At 37.8% G+C, this 12,769-nt stretch overlaps 2 protein-coding genes across 2 annotated transcripts; both read right to left on the bottom strand.

Annotated features, from left to right (window-relative positions):
- Positions 1 to 403: 403 nt before the first annotated feature.
- On the bottom strand, positions 404 to 5,611 carry gja1b (gap junction protein alpha 1b). Its single transcript, XM_082146565.1, has 2 exons — positions 5,453 to 5,611; positions 404 to 3,206 (listed from the first exon to the last, which is right to left on the bottom strand). The coding sequence occupies exon 2, from the start codon at positions 3,188 to 3,190 to the stop codon at positions 2,045 to 2,047; it is 1,146 nt and encodes a 381-aa protein (XP_082002691.1). The 5' UTR covers positions 3,191 to 3,206; positions 5,453 to 5,611; the 3' UTR covers positions 404 to 2,044.
- Positions 5,612 to 6,064: 453 nt separating this feature from the next.
- On the bottom strand, positions 6,065 to 12,504 carry gja13.2 (gap junction protein alpha 13.2). Its single transcript, XM_082148301.1, has 3 exons — positions 12,316 to 12,504; positions 10,128 to 10,187; positions 6,065 to 7,289 (listed from the first exon to the last, which is right to left on the bottom strand). The coding sequence occupies exon 3, from the start codon at positions 7,266 to 7,268 to the stop codon at positions 6,429 to 6,431; it is 840 nt and encodes a 279-aa protein (XP_082004427.1). The 5' UTR covers positions 7,269 to 7,289; positions 10,128 to 10,187; positions 12,316 to 12,504; the 3' UTR covers positions 6,065 to 6,428.
- Positions 12,505 to 12,769: the final 265 nt, after the last annotated feature.

Below are 12,769 nucleotides of genomic sequence, written 5' to 3'. Positions count from 1 at the left end.
ACTTGGATAAGAGAAAAGGCTCTGAATCTTTTTATATGATGAAATTTTGAAAGTTTCTGGGGCATTTTAAAACATACATGTAAAAACTTATCAGTCTTTCAGTTTGCAGTCTTTCTTGGCGTACACCGATCTTGGCCGTTACACTGCGTTTGTCTCTATTGCCTGTTTAAACACGGTGGTTTGTGTAGGGCTAATTCTCTTGGATGAAAAGCCTGCACCAGACTCCTTTAGATACTGGCACCAGACAAATTGCAGTGCATTTTGTCTTTTTTTTTCTTTTTTCTTTTTTTGATCATGTGCCTCTCTTTGGGTGTAAACAAAAATACTGAAATGAGTAAGTGTATATTGGAAAGCATTAGTGTGGTCATATAAAAGAGTTTGACTGAGACACACAAATACAAAATGACAAAGAAAAAATCTTTATTGGTTAAATTGCGTTTTCACAGATTTGATTAATGTCCGTTTTTGTTTGATTGCTCGGTTTTTCCACTGTCATGCACACCGTACGACAGCGGATTCCCATGGAATGGCATTACATCAGTGTTGTTCTGATTTAAAACCCAATATGCACTATTTACCAGATGCAAAATCTTGCCTTTAGCCACTCAACGGCCCAAACCCAAGGATTCTGTGAGAGCACTGTTAAAGTGTAGTGATTTTACGCCTCGTAGTGTGTTGTAAAATAAATTAGTTACGTGCATAACAGAGAACTTCTCGTCATTTTTGCATCAAATAACACCCTAGCCAAAATCTCAGTGCAAACACCATTGTAGCTGAAAAATCCATGAGCCTCTGCAAATGAGTACCAATACTATGATGCACAATTTGAAAAATCAAAACAAAGAATGTCCATAATGAAATTTCATCTACTAGTGTTTGGTAGTTGTGGAGCTACGCTGGCATATATCTCTTAATATAACTGACTAAATATTAGTCCAGCTCTAAAAAAGCAGTCTTCTATTAAAAAAAACTCACATTTGTGACATAGTTAGCTTGATTTACAGTACTAAAACTCTATCTCTCAAGCAGCAATGATTACATTGAGTTAAAAAGGTCATTCAGTCCAAAGGTAAGACGTTAATTCTACTCATTCTAATTCAAAACTAATTCATTCCGTCTGCCCTCCACAAAGAAAAAAAGGAAAATAAAATGACAAAAAAAGAGAACAAAAGTTAAACCTTTCTCTCACACACTATTTAGGACAATTTCAGTAAAAATGCAGAAAAGAAAATCAAGCCGTGTACCAGTTGGTACAGCAGCTCAGTCCACACATAGACATTTTCAATCCATACCACCACCCAAAAAACAACAAATATCATCAAATAACAAAAACCGACACCACATAAATTCAAAGTTTATCAGGAAAATGACAGTCCACTGTGATTAATAAAAAAAAAAAGAAGTTTTTGCTGATGAATGTATTGCTGAAATTTGGATTATTGTCAATAAATATGCACTTGGATGGTATTAATTATGTAGACATGACCTTGAGTAGTAGTCAATCTTAATCTAGTGGTGGATATCCTGTTAATTTTTATGAATAAATAAATATTAACACCCTGTTGGACAACAGGGATTTGATGTCATGCAAACAAGTGACATATAACCGTGTGTGTGTGGGGGGGGGGGGCGGGGTTAGAACACAAATCTACACGTACTGTAGGAGTGCAACATGTTAAAGTGGAATCATTGTGTGGCATTTTAAAAAACCAAATACGAACAAGCAAACAAAATCAATCACATCACCAAGGCATATTCTGGTGGGCAGAATCGAGAGGCGCCCCAGGTTTGGCCCCGCTTGTGCCCCTTTGAGCCCCCCTATAGCTGTTCGTTTGTTAGGGCATGTTAGCTCTGCTAGTTTTCAACATCATTATTAATGAATAGTACCTCCAGCAGTGTGAGTAATTTTATGTCTCTGTATCGACTAGAGTCTAGAGTGAGGATCTTGTGCGGATGAAATCCCGCCCCCTCAGCACAGGAGTTGAGCGCGTCTCACTGCCTGTGTCAGTCTTTTAGCGTCGTGACGCGGAACAAAGTCGCGCGGCTAGACGTCCAGGTCGTCGGGTCTCACTCGACTGCTCATGCGGCTGCTGGCGCGGCTGCACGGCCGGGCGTCTATCAACGCCAACGGCTGCAGCTCGTGGCCTGGCGTCAGTTTCTTGTGCTCCTGCGTGTCGTCGGGGAAGTCGAAGGCCTGAGCGTGCGAATTGGAGATGGTGCTTCCGTTCTGGCCCAAGCGGTTCTGTTCTGCGCTGTAGTTGGCCCAGTTCTGCTCGTTGGCCTGCTTGTTGTAATTGCGACAAGAGTTGGTCCGCTCGCCGGTGGCTAGTTTATAGCCCGGAGGCGACATGGGCGAGAGCGGTGCGGTCGGCGAGGAGCAGCCGTTGTAGTAGGCGTACTTGGTAGTGGACAGTTCCTTCGGTGTAGGGCTCATGGTGCCGGTGTGGTACTGTTGGTTCTGTTGGCCTTTCACACGGTCCTTGATCCGTTTGAAGAGCACGTAGAAAAGCTCTATGATGTTGAGCAAAAGCGAGACGAGCGAAACCACCAGCATGAAGATAATAAAAATGGTCTTCTCCGTTGGCCGAGAGAGGAAACAGTCCACCCGATGGGGGCAGGGCGAACGCTCGCACGTGTACACGGCGGACAGGCTGATGCCATAGATGTACCACTGGATGACCAGGAAGCCCACCTCAAAGACGGACTTGAAAATGATGGTGACTATGTAGGTGCGCAGCAGGGCGCCTTTCATCTTCACCTTGCCGTGCTCCTCCAGGCCGTGCTTGAACTTCTTGTGCTCGATCTTCTTCAGGTGGACCTCGACGTCGCCGCCGTCGTTCTGCACGGCCTTCAGCACCTCCTCTTTGCGGTTGAGCTTCTCCTCCTTGCGCATCAGGTAGAACACGTGCGCCAGGTACAGGAGCGTAGGCGTGGACACGAAGATGATCTGAAGCACCCAGAAGCGCACGTGCGAGATTGGGAACGATTTGTCATAGCAGACGTTCTCGCAACCGGGCTGCTGGGTATTGCACTTGAAAGCCGACTGCTCGTCACCCCAGGCCGACTCCACTGCTGTTCCCAGAACTAGGATCCGGAAGATGAAGAGCACAGAGAGCCAGATCTTCCCTCCGGCCGTGGAGTAGGCCTGCACCTTGTCAAGAAGTCTTCCCAACGCACTCCAGTCACCCATCTTGAGGGAGTTCTAGCTGAAAATAGAAAAGCTCAGATGTAATAAAACGTATTCAGACACTTTTGGACACTTCGGTGACACTTGAATATGTCCGAATGTCTTTGTATTAGATGCAAAATATCAAAGTGACATCTCTGAACAAATAACACAGTGATTTTTTTCTATTATTTTTAAACAAATAGTCCATCACTTTTAGTGAATGTATGAAGTCAGTTCCCCTCAAGTTCATACCAGCATACAGTAACTGTTATAGCATAACATAAATATATATATATATATATATATATATACACACACATACAGTATATATATATATATATATGGCACATTTGGATTAAAAAGTCACCTGGTTTTAGTAGTTGTTATGTAATGCAAAGACATTCGTACATTTTGAAGTGTGGCTTAAGTGTCCAAATACTTTTTTTGAGGCCACTGTAGTGTATTTTTTCTGCACATAAAGCACATGATGAAAGTGTTAGTTTCAGCACCTGCTGAGGATGTTATTATGAAAATAAGCATGAAAACTGACCTCAAGATTATCATAATATAAACTACACCTGGTCTCAGAAAGCTCACATAACAAACATGTGGCTCACACACACGTAGGGGTTAGGTTTAGGGTTGTAAAGATAACTGCCAGCACTTGCTGTCTTTTGCTTTGTGAAATCAAAGTTCTCAAGCTGATGCTACCATGACAGTTTTTACAGAAAGTGAGTCATCATCTACTGATTAAAACATCTTAAATGCCTCTTTAACATGACTAAGAAAAGACTGACTGGGGAATTTAAAGACACGTGTTTATTTAGCAAGATGTTGGTCCCTTTGGTTACATCAGCAATGTTTAAATGCAAACAATAACATTCACTTGAAATCTGAATTGAATTGGGAAGCAAGTCTTTGATTAATTCCCCTGTGCAGCATGGAAAATCAAATATCATAAGGAACTGTTTAAGAAGTTCTAAAGAATTTCCTGATTCATGTGGTGCAGGCATGATGAAGAGCATCTCTTCAATATCCTGGACAATTTGTGGGTCTCGTGGCACTAATAAAGTTTAAATGGGGTATGTGGAATGTATATTACGACAATTACAGTGTTAACATTTATAAGAGACATCAAGGGGGAGACATCAAGTATTTTTGTTTAGACATAAAATAGTTAGAAAGTAGGCTTGTCTCTCTGTAATGTTGCATTCTACTAAATCTTTGATAGGTTTTAATATATAGTAAAGAAGAATATGGTATAAGAACTGTTTATATAAAATTTACATGTAGGAATACTTGAGAATTACAGGTTTAAGTTTTGCTACAGAAGGGATATTTAAAGGGATAGCTCACCAAAAATTGTAATTGTCATCATTCACTCACCCTTGAGTTGTTCCAAACCTGTATGAATTTCTTTCCTCTGCTGAATCAAAAGAAGATACTTTTGAAGAATGTTGATAACCAAACAGTTGAAGGGCCCCATTGACTATAGTATATTTTTTCATTCTATGGAAGTCAATGGGGTCAAATGTTTGGTTACTGACATTCTTCAGAATATCTTCTTTTGTGTTCAGCAGAAGAAAGAAATTCATACAGGTTTGGAACAACTTGAGGGTGAGTAAATGATGACAGAATTTTCATTTGTGGGTGAACTATCTTTTTAACATTGTAATACGAGACTGAACAGCGCCCCCTAGGCTACAGCGCGTTGACGACGCAAGCGAAACACTTCGTTTTTCACCAGAAAGTCGTATTAGAGTTGTAAAAAAACAAAGGCAGGAAAAAATAAAAGTTGTTTTCCATTTATTCTATAAGAAAAATAGCTGTTATAATTTGTTCCAATTAAATTCATGTATTTGATTCCTTCTTACATTTTTCTTCAAAACTTATTCCAGACACAAAGTTTTTGAAGTTTCTATTATTTCCTTTTTGTTTTAATAACTGAAATGTCTATTAAATGTCTTGTTTCTACCGAACATGTCCTCCACAACAGACGTGAATAAATACTAAACCGAAATATGATAGGCTATAATAATGAACCATATATGATTATAATGTTATATGGCGATTCATATCGTTTCATAAACTTCTAAACTCACTGAAAAGTTTTTCAAAATCAAATAAAATATGACAAAAGCCTTTTAAAATGATTAAATTAATTATTTAAAAGTAACGTTCCACTGTGATGCTCAGTTGTGAATATTATTGCTGCTATGAAGGAAAAAAACGAGAAAAAAAACGAAGTTTTTAAAAGTTGAAAGACTTTCTGTAAAAACTTACCTAGATAGAAGTAAAGAGAGGAGAGCCCAGTATGGACTTACTCCGTCACCTCTGAAGACCAGTCACCAAATCCAAGTAAGCGACTATGGAGAAACTGAGGCACACTTGTCAAACTTTCCCTGCTTATAAGAGACTCGGAGGGAAGAAAGTGGAAAGCAGACGCACAAAGTTTGGCAAAGTCACGTGACTGCTACGTCAGATTTTTTTGGGTCCTCCTCGTACACTCTCGCTTGATGGGTTTCTTCAACTCAGACGAACAAATATTTCGCTCGAAAACTTTATGAATTTGACGAGAATTTAACAATTCACAAACAGTTATGTATAATAAGAAAGTGAGAAAGAATAGGCTATATATATATATATATATATATATATATATATATATATATATATATATATATATATATATATATATATATATATATATATACACACACACACACACACACATATATATATATGGCTGTGTGTGTGTGTGTGTGTGTGTGTGTGTGTGTGTGTGTGTGTGTGTGTGTGTGTGTAGGCCTATATACATCTTTTTTTAATAATAATAGTTTAATAGCTCAATAGCTGAATCCCAGTCTTTATAAGACAATAATTAATACATAGTCGTTTTCATGTACACATTTATCTCCCATTTATTCTTTGTGTATAAAAAACGTGGTTAAACATCTTTCTAGTTAATAAAAAAGGCAGTAAACTATAGAAACGGACAACAACAAAAAAACACACAAAAAAAACACTGGCCTTAGTGACAGAAGTAAGGCGTTAGTGAATGCAACTCAAGAAGATTACAGCGCCATCTAGTGTTTAGTTAGCAAAAATTACAATTAACAATAAAAAAAATAAAAATAAAATTTAATAGGCTAAGTTTGATCATAATTTATTATATTCATATTTCTGAATATGAAGTTGATTATATTAGCTATATGTATTTTCCTACAAGTGTTCCCAGAAATAGGTGCTAGAATATGCCTTATAGCTCAGTTTTGGCTCCATCAAGACTGCCTTTTCTTTGACCGCACCTGTTCTGAAAGGCCATGTTTAACTCATTGTGTCTCATTCCATCAACAGCACTGGGTCCTACCATAAAAGATGAAGGATAATGGGAATATTCTCCAGCATTCATTCCATTCTTATATTTCTTATTCCTCCCACTTATCCTCTTACAAAGCAAATAGAATATTTCTAGAACATTTAAGGCCAGAGACACACAAGCCACCACCAGCATGAAGATAATGAAGATGGTTTTCTCTGTGGGTCTAGACATGAAACACTCTGTCTCAGTCGTACAGGGCAATATCTTACAGTTGAACTTGTGCTCCATGATAAATCCAAACAGATAATACTGTCCAACAATGAAAGCCACCTCTAAAATGATCTTTGCAAACAGCTGGGTCAAGTAGCTACCCAGCATGTTTCCTTTGATTGCAACCTTCCCGTTAGCGTCTGTATATTTTGGTTGCTTCGACATCGGGTTCCTTTTCAGCTCCTCTCTCAATTTTTTCTCTTGGTGGATGACGTGTACCACGTGGCCCAGGTACACCAAAGTCGGAGTGGAAATGAAGATGATCTGCATGACCCAGTAGCGAATATGCGAGATGGGGAACTTCCAGTCGTAACACACGTTCTCGCAACCAGGAGTGTTTGTGTTGCATACTAAGTTGGATCTCTCGTCACCCCACACGCTCTCCGCCGCCGTACCCAACACCAGGATCCTGAAGATGAAAAGGACGACCATCCATATCTTGCCTATGACGGTGGAGTGGGACTGTACTTTGTCCAGTAAAGCTGAGAGAAATCCCCAATCTCCCATGGTTGGTTGCTCAGGGCTTCCCTGGAGGATAGATAGGAGATTTACACTAAATTATACACAATTAGTATTTTTATAGGAATACATGGTGATCATCACAAATAGGAATTGGAGGTTAGCAGAGTGTTAACTCAGAGTTAATTTTTTTGTGTATCCATAAGCAAAACACTGAAAAAAGGCATTTCCTACTTAGTATTTTTGGCTTGTTTCCAGTCCAAATATAAAAATGATTAAATCAAGATGCATTTACTAGATGAGTACATTGTTTTCTGAAAGAAAAAAAATTTCTAAATTGAGTTTTTGCTTCCTGTTATAGAAATCTACCAACAAATATTTACCCACTTTTTTTTTTTTTTTTTTCAAAGGTTTAAGTCAGGTACTTTATGGTTCTTTGTTGACTACTTAAATATCTCTTTAAATAAAACACCACCAACCCCACCCCCGCGGCCCTTTCACATCCAGAATACCAATTGCACGACTATGAACAAATTAGCAAATCACTATAAAATATCACTGATTGACATAAAATTATATATATATTTGGTTTTAATAGCTTTATATTATTATATTATACAATTTCTGTTATCATGGATAGGTTTGGGGTCAATTTGACACTCCCATTGATGGTCTCAGGATGCCTCACTGTTGGCACGACACAGGACTCATGGTAGCGTTCACCTTTTCTTCTCTGGACAATCGATTTTCCAAATGTACCAAACAGTCAGAAGGATGCTTCATCAGATACAATAACTTTGCACCAGTCTTCTGCTTTCCAATTCTTGTACTTCCTGCAGAATTTCAGTCAATCTTTGATGTTTTTATTGGAGAGAAGTGGCTTCTTTGAGACCTTTCTTGACACCAGGTCGTTGTCCAAAAGTCTGAAATCCAGGGGGAGGATTTCCCACCTTACCTCCCACCTCCCACCTTTCCACCTTACCTCCCACCTCCCACCTTACAATACCTAAACCTACCCATCTCCACCCCCTGATCCCTAAGCCCACCCCTAAACCTACCAATCTCCACCCCTTAGATCTGGATCCAACTCCGCCCCCCTGGATCTTGTGTACTGCAGTGAGGTGCTACTGAAAAGTCTTGGCCTCGCTGTGTGTGCAGATGCACTTACACCACCTGCTGCCAATACTGAGCAGTTCTGCACTGGTGGTGACACAATTCTGTAGCTGATTCCTCAGGAGGAGAAGGTCCTGGCACTTGCTGGACACTCTGGGACGTCCTAAAGCCTTCTTCACTGCAGCCGAACCCGAACCTCTATTCTTGAAGCTCTTGATCATCTGGTAAATGGTTCTTTCAGGTGCAAAATTATTTGCAGCTATTTCCTTACATGCGAGGCCATTTTGATGCAAAGATGATGGCTGCATCTTTCTTTGGAGGAAACCATTGCTTACACAAGAACACAATGATTGGAAGAACTTCTTCCTTCCTTTTATAGCAATCATGTGCTGATGATATGATTAGTAAAATTTTGTTAGCTGGTCATTTGGTGGCAAGGACAAAAACAGTGAAAATTGGGGTTTTGTGATAAAGCTTTTTGCAAATATGTAAAATGCCTCTGATCACGCTGCACAATAATCTAGAAAAATGTGAATCCACATCATAACAACTGAAGCAGCAAAATTTTCAAATTTAGCCACAGCTGTACCCTGTCATTCAAATGGGAAGTGGGACCATAATAACGTTCCATTTTTGGAAGGTAATTTATCTGCTAGACAACATAAGGGTCAACACTAGGAGTCTCGTGCTCATCTGAGGAGGATGCCTCATAATCAGGGTCTTCCTTGACATTATCGTCTATCTCAGACACATTCTCCTCTGTCACTGTCACTTTCAAAGAACTATGACAAAATCTAATTGACAGAAAACCTTTGCTTAGAGGTCATTTTCAATTGAGAGAGAGCATAAAGAGAGAGCTCACAGAGCACAAAGAGAAATGGTTTATAAGGCTTCTGTGGAAGCTTTCCTATATTTGCTCCTCCTCTATATTATGTTTTCCCCTCTCCCACGGCACAACATATCAAAGTTCTGAAAAAAATTATGTTTTCCCTTCCCTGGAAATATCTAATTTCTTGTGAGAATTATGATTCACCCCTCCACTATATCGTGTGAACTATCAGTGGTTCTCACACACTTCAGGTAGACTTATATGGTAATGTTAGGTTAGGGCCATAAAGCAGAGGAGCGTTTTAATTATAATCAAGTTATAATGACCTCAATATTATCCAAAACAAATGTGTGATTTGTGTCAAATCACCAATGTGTAAAAAAAAAAAAAAAAAAAAGTACATTTCGTATATGTTTTATACAGCAAAATGAGCCTGGGGTCAAATTGACTCCAAAGAACACAGATGCTACAAAATGTGTACAGAACATTGAAAACATATCATCATGTTAACTTTATGTTTTCCCAGTTTTCCCCATTAAAGTAGGAAAATATTTTAAATATGAAGCAAAAATGTTTTTGTTAATTATTTAGAGACGTTAAACACTGAATGTGGTCAAATCGACCCCAAAGGTAATAGGAGGGTTTTAAAACAAGCAAAATTATCTGCCAATGGGGTAAGAAAAATATTCTTGTTTCTGTTTGAATTCAGATTAGTTTTCTGACCCCACTGGCAGATATTTTTGCAGATTAATGCAAAATGAATGTCCCCTCCCCTGCTAGTAAACCTAGTAAATGCATCTTGATTTAAGATTTTTTAGATATTCGGACTGGAAACAAGACAAAAATACCAATACTTTTTTTGCAGTGAACTTATTTTAATCAAAAGTAAAAAATCACTTCCCAAAAATCTTTCCAGTTTATTTAAAGCATTTGCATCTTATCCATTATAGAAATGTCATACTCACCAAATTATATGGGCAAGAAAAAACGTTGTGCCTTGTAAGCTCAGAGTATTTGCCGTCGACCTGTAGACATATAAAATCATGCATTTTAGGACACAATCAAAAAGACAACTTTTTGTCTGAAACCTTTGAGGGAAAGTTATTTCCTAGTTATTTTTCTAGAATGTTTTCTGTAAGAATTCATACAGATAAGATGGGGGACCAAATTTTGTATAACTATATATATATATATATATATATATATATATATATATATATATATTAGGAATGTTTTATGAACGATATTCAAAATATATTTAACACTTCATATTAGGTGTCTTTAACTGCTATGTAATAGAAAAAAAAAGTACAACATGCTGTATAGCAAAACACTTTTGCTATTGAAGTGGGATATGGGTAAGGTTAGGGACAGGTTTGGTGTTTAAAGGTATGGAAATGATAGAGGTAATTACTGTAATTACAACAGTGTAATAGATGTAATTACATAAATTAATTACAGATGTAACTACATGCAGGTAATCATAATAATAAAAGTACTATAACTGTAAAAAAGTTGCTGCCTTAAACTTTTAAAGCTACAATATGTAATATTTTTGTAATAAAATATCCAAAAATCACTTGCACAGTGTGATATATTTCCTGCAGTTGTGTACTTTCAGAGAAATTCCAGTTTTAAATAATGGCTCGTCCCTGTTCACTTGTCGCCTGTCAATGACGTAAATCCGCGTTATCCCGGGTTTCCGCTCGTACTGCCATAGTAACCATGGCGACAGACGTGGACAACTGCGTTACGTCTAACAAAAACGCTCACGCTGTTGTTGTTTCGTTCAAACATTATGGACCATGGCAAGCAGACTTTGGGACAAAAGGAGAACTAAAACAAGGATCAATATTAGCATGGCGTTTTCGAAATGCCGAGAGCTCCACATCCACGACAAACTTCGACTTGACAGAGACGCCGCTCCTGCATGCACTTTAGACAGGTGAGCAAATGTACATTAAACAAATCAATGTTTTATAGCTCAACATGATGAGATGTTAGAATATGATCAGTATGTTATTCTAAAGTTGATCTACTGCTAGTCTCACACAGACAAACTAACACTATTGAATAACATTATTACTTTCAACTCACTCAAATGCAGTTTAGTGTGATAGTGTAGACCAAGTAAAACAGAGCTGCTTTACCTCACAAGTTTAATTTGTCTCATAAACTGACCTGTGTGAGTATTAATTCAGCACTTGCGGGTAGTTCGGTAGAATGAAATGTCCTTATTCCTTTATATCCGCGGGACTCGTGTGTGGCTCTGATATCTGTCTCTCATTAGCAATCACGACCTGCTTCATACCACACTCATGTTAAAAACATCAATGTACTCACTCATCCATAAACATTATTAGATCCTTCGGTATGACGGCAAGTTCCATAATTCCGCTTATGCATCATCAACCTATGCCTTTGTTATTGTAAGAAGTTAGCGACCCCTAGCAGCGAAAAAACTTACATACACTCTAAACAAAAATGGTGCTAAATAGCACTAAAAGTGGTTCATTGGCTTGTAATCATAGGGGAACCACTTTAAGTGCCATATAGCACCTACCTTTGTCAAATGGTGCTATGTAGAACCATAAGAGGTGCCATATAGCACCTTAACCACCCCAAAGAACCGCTAAAGAACCGCTGAAGAACCAAACTGGGCTTAACAGGTTCTTTAAATGGTAGTGGTGCTATATAGCACCTTAACCACCGCAAAGAACCCCTGAAGAACCGCTGAAGAACCATTTTTTTTTTGTGTGTATTGTAGCTTTAAGTACAGTCAACCTGGATGTTTAAGTAATTTCAACTTAAATTACATCAAACTGACTTAAAAAATGAGTTGATTCTTGTATAACTTATAAAAAGAGTTGAAAATTGCTTAACTTATTTTGATGAGTAAAAACATAAGTTGTCATTACTTATTGAGCATAATAAAAAAAATTACAGTGTATGTAACATGTATGTACTCAATAAGGTCATTGTATCAAAATGATTTATTTAAATGTTAGTAGTTAAATACACCTAATATAAAGTGGGTCCAAATAGTTAACAATAACTATCTTGTTAATTATTTAAATATATTTTATATTAAATTAATACATTGAATATGTTACTGTTAAAATCATACTCAAACAAATCCCAAAATATTCTTACCTGAATGAAGGGTCCAAATGGTAATTTCCCGTAAAGCAACTACTACAAATGATTGTAAAAAATATATTTTTTAAATCACTCGCAAGTATGTGTTTAAATCAACTTATTTTCTTATTCAGTTTGTTGAGATTTAAAGACTATTCTACGATAAAACAGCTGTATCTTTATGAAATACCGGTCGCTTTCGATGAGGTCAGACAGGATTCGGTCATTCATCTTATACCCATGACATGTGATGTGCCTATATCTTAAGGAACACTGAAAGCTCCACCCAACTCTATGATAAAGAAAACCAGTTTTAACCAGTCATTTTTCACTTCTTTATTTTTGTTCTTCTTAGAAGTAGTCCAATCATGAGTCTAGTTGCACCACACTTTCACACATAAGTGAAATTTGTCTGAATCATCAGCTTTGAATATGTTGCGAGGTGGAAACAACATATATGTGATGGTGG

The sequence above is a fragment of the Leuciscus leuciscus genome, assembly GCF_965113295.1.
Source record: "Leuciscus leuciscus genome assembly, chromosome: 19".
NCBI lineage: Eukaryota > Metazoa > Chordata > Actinopteri > Cypriniformes > Leuciscidae > Leuciscus > Leuciscus leuciscus.
Note: the sequence above shows the minus strand (reverse complement) of the source record. Positions and strands in the feature narration are given on the sequence as shown.

Bases quoted from the DNA above. Each gene is read 5' to 3' on its own strand.
- gja1b (XM_082146565.1), bottom strand. From the start codon at position 3,190: ATGGGTGACTGGAGTGCGTTGGGAAGACTTCTTGACAAGGTGCAGGCC.
- gja13.2 (XM_082148301.1), bottom strand. From the start codon at position 7,268: ATGGGAGATTGGGGATTTCTCTCAGCTTTACTGGACAAAGTACAGTCC.